Source organism: Helianthus annuus, chromosome 1 (genome assembly GCF_002127325.2).
Source record: "Helianthus annuus cultivar XRQ/B chromosome 1, HanXRQr2.0-SUNRISE, whole genome shotgun sequence".
Taxonomy (NCBI): Eukaryota; Viridiplantae; Streptophyta; class Magnoliopsida; order Asterales; family Asteraceae; genus Helianthus; species Helianthus annuus.
The window spans coordinates 125,258,184-125,268,054 of NC_035433.2; the positions used below are offsets into that span (position 1 = coordinate 125,258,184).

General features: G+C 34.7%; 1 protein-coding gene and 1 long non-coding RNA gene across 2 annotated transcripts; both read right to left on the reverse strand.

The window, feature by feature from the left end:
* Window positions 1-538: 538 nt before the first annotated feature.
* LOC110904011 lies at window positions 539-2,426 on the reverse strand. Its single transcript, XR_002572305.2, has 3 exons — window positions 2,288-2,426; window positions 1,718-1,762; window positions 539-772 (listed from the first exon to the last, which is right to left on the reverse strand). It is a non-coding gene; the product is annotated as an uncharacterized LOC110904011 (long non-coding RNA).
* A 2,984-nt stretch (window positions 2,427-5,410) lies between these two features.
* LOC110916772 (probable serine/threonine-protein kinase PBL18) lies at window positions 5,411-8,436 on the reverse strand. The gene is made up of 6 exons (XM_022161443.2): window positions 8,181-8,436; window positions 7,755-8,083; window positions 6,796-6,931; window positions 6,512-6,648; window positions 6,299-6,422; window positions 5,411-6,018 (listed from the first exon to the last, which is right to left on the reverse strand). The coding sequence occupies exons 1-6, from the start codon at window positions 8,239-8,241 to the stop codon at window positions 5,627-5,629; spliced, it is 1,179 nt and encodes a 392-aa protein (XP_022017135.1). The 5' UTR covers window positions 8,242-8,436; the 3' UTR covers window positions 5,411-5,626.
* Between the last annotated feature and the right edge of the window lie 1,435 nt (window positions 8,437-9,871).

A 9,871-nucleotide genomic window follows, 5' to 3' on the forward strand; every position in this document is an offset into this window, starting at 1 on the left:
ATAGAAGAGTAATTCAGGTACAAACTACAAGTTACACTCACTTCACTTATACTCCTTCTTCTTCATATACCAATACTTATTCTCATGCCGGAGGGTGGTCACGGAGAGAACCCCCATTCTCCCCATGGCGAGTCTGACGGTGTCTGTTTTGCAGCTATCGAGAGGAAGAGAAGATCTGTCTCCTTGAACCGAGCGAGAAGAAACCAACCCTTTTTTATGCAGAACCTAACCCCCTGGATTATCTGATTCCGGTCATTTATCCAGTGTTTCTTCAGTTGTTTCTGCTTATAATTTAGCGAATGTTTCTCAATCGAAGTTTCAGACATTTCCAAGGATCTGTTGATTATGTTAATTATGTTGCTTCTCAATCCGGCGTCGTTTCAGAATTTGATGCTTGTTTTATTTATTCGGTTATTTCTTATGTATGTCCTCCACTACCGGTCCAGTTTGGTGTAAGACCCTTAATTCGCTTTATATAATTTAAACAATATATATATATATATATGCATTTAAAATGAATTCATTATAAAACATCGACTTAACGACATTTATATAACATTCAAAACCTTCAAAAGACTTTTACTAAGTTTGTAACCATATTTACATAAGTTTAAACCACCCAAAGATGTTGATAAGGTGCTACATAAGTTTAGCAAACAACACCAAAAGTGTTTAGTGACAAAAGACATAATTTAGTTGCGGAAGCTTCTTTAGCATGCGTGTTCGGTTCTTTCCTCAGCTTGATCGCCATCCGCATCATCATATGAGTTACCTATATTCAAAACCACTTAAAATTTGTTAGTTATGAATGCTAAAACCTGGTTTATATGAGTTTATATGAATAAAACAACAATCAGCAACAAATTTCAACACTTGTGACCCGTCGCGTGCCGCGACACCAATGTCCAACCCTGTCGCGTGGCGCGACAGGTGTCGCGTGGCGCGACAGGTGTCGCGTGGCGCGACAGGTGTCGCGTGCCACGACAGTGATCTGTTCCCTCCGTCGCGTGACGCGAAAAGTGTATTTCGACAACAGGTTTTGATTTCAGACCTGCCTATTCCTAGCTCAACCACATTTTATTAAAACGGTCATAACTTCTTTGTTTTTTGTCCGATTTGGGTCACGTTTCTTCCTACGTGATCGTAATTCGATATTCTATAACATATAATTTAAAACCAACATTCACATGAACAAATTTCTGAAATTAAGCCCTTGGCTTATATGAAGTTTCACAATTATTCGACCCGTTTCAATTAATGAACCATAGAATTTACTTATGAGCTCAAAACATCTATAAGAGCTTACCCATCAACATACCTATATTTTTATGACACATTATATTAAAACTCAAGTGCCATTAAAAAGTATATACGTCTTAATCAACCCGTTTATCCAAATTAGCGACGTTCATCGCTTTAACTTACCAAAGTTCAATACTTTGGTGATTTTGACCCGTTTGATTTCACTAGCGAAATCCATCACCTTTTTAGAATCAAACATGTAGTATTCGAGTCAATTTGACCCGTTTAAGCTTTTAAGTAGAATCCACCACTTTCATTATTTCTATATTGTCGAAATTTCTACTTATTCTTGTTTGGTTACTACAAACAAAATCCTTCATTTTAGTACTATCCAAATGTTATAACGAATGGATTATCATTCAACAACTAAACATAAAAGTGCTAACAAGATATTACGAAGCGCATAGCCGCGTACCTTTAGAGCTTTCCCTTTAAGTGGTTATCCGTCCCGCCTTGCACACTTGACGATCCACCCAAATTACATATAGAATTTAATTCGAATATATCGCTTAGAATTCATGGTTCAATATTCACCATATAATACTCTTGGTTAATCAATTAAGTGATTATTTCATATTTTTCAACATCTCTAAATCACTTAGACATTTTATCGAACATCTTAAGGGCATAACCATCATAATACCATTATCATGTTCATGATTAACTAGTTAACCATATCAAAACATCATTTGCATACTAATATGACTAGAACACCAAAATTGACACTTGAACTTGCATAATAGCTATCAAGTAACATAAATATCACAAGAATTCAAGTAATCTTCACAAAACCCATATCACACCCATATGACAAACATTGAAACTAATAGGTTATGACATGAATTGATCAAATTATTGTCTAAGACTTGTTCCTAGACTTATATTCATCATAATTTACCCATAACCTCACTCAATTATTTACTAATTTCAATTACAAGAAATCATGTAGGTTCAAAACATCACCAATCTAAGAATTTTAACATACCTTGTGATCTACTAAGTATGATGATCACAAATTCAGCCTTGAATTACCTTCAATTTGGTTTTATTTCTTTGATTTTGAGTGAAATTGAATGAGTTAGGGTTTTGAAGAGCATGAGTTTGCTCCTGGGGTTTTCATCGAACAGGATACACACACAAAGTGTGTGTCCTGATGTTTATCCAGGATTATAACAAAACAAACTTTCAAATTTGGCACCCTTGGCCCCTCTAGTTTCTAAGTTTATAAAGTGGTTATAATACTTTGATTTCCCCATCTTTTATAATAAGATTTTAACTAGCTTTATTATTCCTAATTTAAAATCTCACCATTTTATTTTCAATACATATATATAATTTAATATTTTTAGGGGTGTTACATTTGAGTTTTCTCTTAAGCTTACAAATTAGGATGGTAAAGGGTGAGTCCACGTAGGGCAGGCCAGCTCACAACTCCCTTGACACGTAGGATTAAAAAACAAACTGAGTTAGTGATTATTTAATAAAGGGGTGACACATCAACCTAAATGTTAAGTAGAGGATGGTGGGAGCCAAAATGAAAGTTGGGAGTGGCAGCGGCCAATTTTGATAGGTTTGGGGGTGATAAAATTCATTTCCCCTTGTTTTAGTATAGAGTATAGATGATAAATAGAAGCTCGATGACCCAGGTAAACTCATGGCAACAGGTCATCCACGCCTGCAAACACTGATGGCATTGATGGCTCGGCTCGTCATCATTTCAAAGGAAACTCACCGCCCAAAAGCCCACTGTGGCAAATCCTCTGATTTGACCCGGAACATTTTTGCTCTAGAGGAAATTCGAACCATTAAAAGGTGATAAGGTTGCCAAATCACCCTAACACAACAACAATTATTACCATATTACCACGCTATAAATTAGTAACATTGTAAGGTTTTATAGTATTGTGACCTATGCATAGGGGTTTTCCCAAAAAAAATATTGATTTTTCACTTCTAACCCAAAGATTTTCATTTTTTTTTTTGCAATTTAACCCCTACACTTTTTTTAGTATCAATTTTGGTCACCATACTTTTCATCTTTCGCAAGTTTTTCGTTTTACGTTTCCTTTTAAATTTTGCGATTTAACATGCCACAACGTAGGTGTGGGGGTCAACGTTATTTTCGTCTATGTTTCTCATTAATATAAAAATGTAAAAGTATGCATATGATTAACCTGGTAGACCCGGGTTCGATTCCTGGGTTCTACAGGTTTGTTTGTCAACCACGGGGTGTCAGCCCAGTGGCCACCGGCACCCATCTAAAACCGATTCGGGAGTCTAAGTGGCGCGGGTTCGAATCCTGCTTGCAGGCTTTCGCTCCCCTCGATCAGAGGTATCGTACATTTACACACCCCCCCCCCCCAATTCAATTCAACGTAGTATACTAGCATTGTCTTTAATCCGACCTTTTGGAAATATTCAATGTATCATGGATAGGTATACAAATTAGTTGTATTGCTATTTTCCTTAATTTATTATTCGTTGTTCATATTTAAATTTAAATTAGAAATATTCGGTAAGCATTTATTATTTATCAAGATCGTAATTATTACTATATATTATTACTAGTATTAAGCCCCTACGTTGCAGCGGTTGTAAAATTGTCAGCGACCATCAACACCGAAAAAACTTGTAAAAACAAAATAAATAAAGACGGGAAAAAATAACGCCGAGTGGTAATCTGTAGAAAACTATATATTATTATTATTATTACTATATATTAATTTTAGAAATGAAATGATCTGTAACTATATTATATTATAATACCATATTAACATAATAATAATAATAATAATAATAATAATAATAATAATAATAATAATAATAATAATAATTACTTTTTTTACTTTACTTTCTCAGTTGGATAAGCTTGGTGTCAACCAATACTGGTATCGAAAATATAGGTACGACCCGGTTCATTATCAGTACATAAAGGTAAAAATCGGCACCAGACTGATACAGAAAACGCCAAAAGACGGTACCAGATTGAGTTTGAAAATCTTTTAGTTCGGAAATTCGGTATTGCTACACAGTACCATTTGCTCATCCCCAATCACGGGTGCCGTACAAACACCAACGGTATCGTACAACTTTTTCTTATTGATTTTCTTCAACTTTTAATGATTTCTTTTTTTAGTTTCTGGGGTAGAGATGAGCTCGGTGACAACCGATACCGAAAATACCGGTTACGGTACCGGCATATGAAGATAAAAATCGGTAGCGAACCGTTACTAGGAACGCCAAAAGTCGGTACAGAATTGGTACTTAAGATCCTTCGGTTTGGGAAATTCGGTACAGGTACCCAGTATTATTTGCTCATCTCTGACCACGAGTTTCATACGAACAACATTATTAACATACAACTTTTTTTGTTGATTTTCTTTCGATTATTTTTTTACTGTTTTTTTACATTTTCTTTTTATTCTTGTTAGTAGTTCCGTGTGCAACGCGCTCATAGTAATATCAAACCACATGTAAACAAAGACTAAATAATAAAAGAAGTTCGCTGCAACGCGACTAGGGTGATAAAACTAGTTTATCTAACATAACGAGTCAATGGTCATAAATTATGTTCCAATGTCACCAATAAAAAATGGTTTATACATAAAACGAGAACATGCGATCAGTGTAGAGGTTTTAACAAAAGTTACGTGATAGCATAAACTCAACTGGTTGGATTAGCTGGACCCACCAAGCGACTCAACCAAAGTTTAGTGGGTCACTTAGACCCACCAATTAATTTTGACATTTTGAATATATTTTTTTTGAAGTCATTAATTTATATTAAAATTACATATGATTTTAAAGTCATTAATTTGTATTAAAATTATATATGATTATGGAAGGTTTATATATGACAAATACATATACATAAGTGCATATGCATATTCAAAAAATGAAAATAAATGTAGCTAAAAAGTCTGGCTTTGTTTGCACGTCTAATAGCAATTTTCAAACCGTCAGTTGGACTAGTAACCATCGAACTGTAAAAACCGAATCGTGAACTGAACCGCGTTATCTCAAGTAGGCTAAATTCGCCAACTTACTTCGATTTGATGGTAGTGTGGGTTTTAATGGTTTGTGAAAATCAACCCAAAAATCACCCTAATAGTGTCAAAACCAAGTTTCTTATGTTGAAACTACTGACATTAAAGATGTAACATGCAATGTAGCCAAAGATAATGCTCAAGCCGCAGCTGAACACGAAGCGAACTTTGCATTATTCAATGTATGCAACGATCAACAAGACGTAAAGGGCCATGTGTCGGTTACTATCTACAATCACTCTTGTACTTCACAAAGTAAAAGTTACAACCCATCATCTTTAATTTGTACCTACACTTATCTCCTTTGAACTCCTAAATTTCCGTTGGTGTTGATCAGGTGAAGCCCTCAAAACATCTTTCTGACCATTTTGAATATCTTGCAATGTAGCAAGAACCTCAACCATAGTTGGCCTGAACCTGTGGTCACTGTGGAGACACTTTGACGCGAGTGCAGCCACAGCTTGTGCACTCTTCTTGGAGTATTGACCACCAAGTCTAGTGTCCATGATTCTTAGGACGCGTTTGGTATCGCTTAGAAATGGTCTAACCCAATCTACCAATGTCTCTTCAACCCCACCGGCTCTCTCGTCGGCTATGGCCCGTCTTCCTGATATCAACTCCAATAAGACCACCCCAAAACTGTACACGTCGTTTTTTGGTGTCAAATGCCCTGAATAGTGTACAAACCATTCTCGTTAAAATTAGGTATCGTGTGAAAAGATCAAACGTGTTCGTACATAGTTTATACATTTTAAAAAGTGCTTGGGATCATGTTTTGAAAAAGAGTTATCACATACAAAATGATATTGTCTAGTAGAAATAGTGTTTGGATGTGCTTCTGCTTCTACAAAGCGATTATTTGCGTTTTGAAGACGCAATAATCAGGAATCAATTTGTAAACGCAATCCCAAACACCATAGCTTAATACTTCAAGTATCAAAAACTCGTACCTGTTGCTACGTATTCTGGTGCAGCATAGCCATTGGTGCCGACAACCCTTGTAGACACGTGTGTGTTGTCTCCAACAGGACCGTTTCTTGCCAAACCAAAATCCGAAAGCTTTGCATTAAAATCCTACATAATTCAATTAATAAGAATACAAGGAACAAAAAATATCTTTGCTTTGTAAGTTAACATAAAATACAAACAAATTAGGCGTATACCGAATCTAGCAAAATATTAGAAGCCTTCAAATCGCGATATATGATAGAAGGTTCTTGACCATGCAAAAATGACAAGCCCTCTGCTACGTCAATGGCGATGCGCATCCTTGTGGCCCATGGCATCGGTTGAACGCTTTCTGCAAATTGTTTTGTAAAGTTAATAAAATCTTACTGTATTCTTTGTTTCATGTTTTGCGGGTCCCGTATCATATCTTTTTTATGATATCGGACCCACAAAATGAAACACAGAGTATCAGTATGGAAAACTAGAAAGTAATACTCACTTCTAAACAAGTGATTATCTAAACATCCTTTAGGCATGAACTCATAAACTAGAAGGCGGTTTTCGCATTCTGAGCAGTAGCCAATGAGTTTAACAAGATTTTTGTGATGAAGTCTCCCCATGTAATCTAGCTCAGTCTGCAAATAGAAAAAAAAAACAGAACACAAATCCTTGTGAATAATTCACTTTTTGGAACACACTTCAATGCTTTAATCGCGAACACCCTTTTCAAAACCGGATAGGTCAGACCGGGAACTGACTACAATAAAACTGGACCGAAAACTAGCTACATAACTAGTTCGGTTTACTACTTTTGAAGGAAAAGAAATTGAAATCCGGGTAAATCGCACCAATTGTTGGTCCAGATTTCAATCTTTTTTCCTTCAAAAATTTCATTTATTAATTCAACAATTACTACTTCGGACTTTATATATATTTTTTTTAACATTGCATATCTACACCAAAAGATAAACTAGTTCCATATTATGTTCTTAGGTAGTTAAACATGCAAATACATAAATTTAAATTATTCGTGATGTTATCTAGTTTTTGAAACTAGGGTTAAGTTATTGTACAAATAGGTCATAAAATACAAAATACACTTAACGTAAGAAGTGGAAGAGAGATTTTTTTTTTTTTTTTTTTTTTTGAAATTTTTTCCCCATCTTATATGGCACGTATTATAGTCTCAAAATTAAAAAAAAAAAAAAAGAAATTGTGATAATTTTTACTCTGCTATTGTAAAATCATGATATTGTTTTTATATTTTACAATTAAATATCATTCTTAAGGGTAGGGAAAAAATTCAAAAAAAAAAAAATTCCACTTGTATTTGATATTTACTTTTTGAAATAGATATGACCAGTGTGTCCCAAAAGACGGTTGGTGAAATGACCAGTCCGGTTATGAAAACACCAACAGCAAACAACGAACCACGACAAAGGAAAGGGGATCACTTACAAGCCATTCCCGGTGACCTTGGCGGCTATCTTCCTTGAGTATCTTGACCGCCACCACCATCCCTGTACCCGGTTTAGCCGGAGCAAGGGTGGCCTCATCAACCCACCCTTTAAAAACTTGACCAAAACCGCCTTCACCCAGAAGACTATCCGGCCGGAAGTTCTTGGTGGCGGCCTTGAGATCATTCAGGTTGAAGGCCTTGAGGTTAATTGGCACAGGCAAATGATCATTATACTTATGTGCTTTCGAAACCTTGTTCAAACTCACTGTTTTTGTTTGACTCTTCAAAGATTTTGAATTAGATTTCGCCTTGTTATTAATCATATCCTCTGTAAATCAAAATTAACCAAAACTATGAACATCATTAAACCTACAAACTGAGTATCAAATTGATAAAGAAAAAACAGAGGATCACATCAAACATACCAAGAAATTGAGTAGAAGAAGCATGGGCAACATTGGATTGCTTTCCCACACAAATACCCATTTTGAATTGATGATCTTCTGCAACTGAAATTGGGTTAGTTATATGATTGGTGGGGTGGCTGCCGGTCTTCTTTATGAATTAATAAGTCAAATGGTAGGAATTTTGACTTTATGAAATTAATTGGTGGAAGATTCGAAGGAGACTCCATAATATCATACCCGAAATTAATTTAGGTCCTGTCAATTTTCGATTAACGAAATTTTGGGTAAGACTTTTCAAAGCCTATTGTTGACCTTTAGGAGTTGAAATCTGTACTTATTCAATTATTTGATGATGATGATGATTATGACTAGTGAATATAAATTTCTTTTTGATAATAGTTTTTAGAGTCCGGATAGCGTACAAGACGGTTTCTTTGTACGAAGTATGCGAGGCAATGCCGCAATGACAACCGTTCAATTGCAAGATCAACGTGTAAGATAAGGCATGAAATTACGTGAATTTCAGTTTCAAACAATTGAAATAACAAATATAGAAATGGTAAGTTGGTATTTTCTCACTTGACTAGTTTCCCCCTTAATTGTTAATTTTCAAATGGCAATAACTTTTTTATATGCTAATATTTGTTTTTAAATTACACCGTATTAACAAACATTCCATTCTCTTTAATTTGAGGAGTTTATTGCGATAGTTTTCTTAAAACAAAATTACAGGATTTTGAATACCCAACACATGACTATGTGATTACGTGATTTTAAATACAAGATTATGAGTATCCATTACGTGATTACTACGTGATTTCATTATAGTATATTTATGTGAAACCCCACTAAGTGATTACGTAATTACGTAACAATAGTTGACTATGTATTATTACGTGACTACGTGACTTTGAATACCCATTTCGTGATTACGTGATTTCATTATAGTATTTTATGTGAAACCACAATGAGTGATTACGTAATTACGTAAAAACAAAAACATGTAATACATAAAATTTCAGGTCTAATCACGTATTAAGGATAAATTATATACAAAACATTAGCCAAATCAACTTATAATAATCACATAATGTCGTATATTAGAGATTTATTCACGTTATAAAGCATAACAATGAAGTTCTCATTATTGAATGTGTAATCACGTAACAAACATAATTGTAATAATATTAGTTATAACAAATCATATTGAATTTGTAATCACGTAATGGATTTATAATGAATGTGTAATCACGTAATGGTTTATATTGAATGTGTACTCATGTAATGGGTATTCAAAATCACGTAGCATGTGCTGGGTATTCAAAATCACGTAATCACGTAATGGTCAAATTGTTATTTAAAATCCGGTAATTTTTTCAAGAAAACTATAGCAATAGGCTGCTCAAATTTAAGAGAATGAAATGTTCGTTAATATAGCTATTAATGTATGAAAAAGTTAGGTAATAAAACATAAAACTCATTAAGGTTAAGGATGTAACTGAGACCAGTGAAGCCTGCTGTCAACTAAACTTGAGTTTGGTAAGAAACTTCTAGCTTAACTTGTGTAACTTAATAATACCCGAGCTGCATGGCGCATGAGTAATTGTTTGTCACACCCGACTCGCAGCAGAATAGGTGATCGGGACATGATTGAGTTGATCGGGGCTATTGCGTGTTTTAAATAATCATTTATCCATAACAAATGTTTT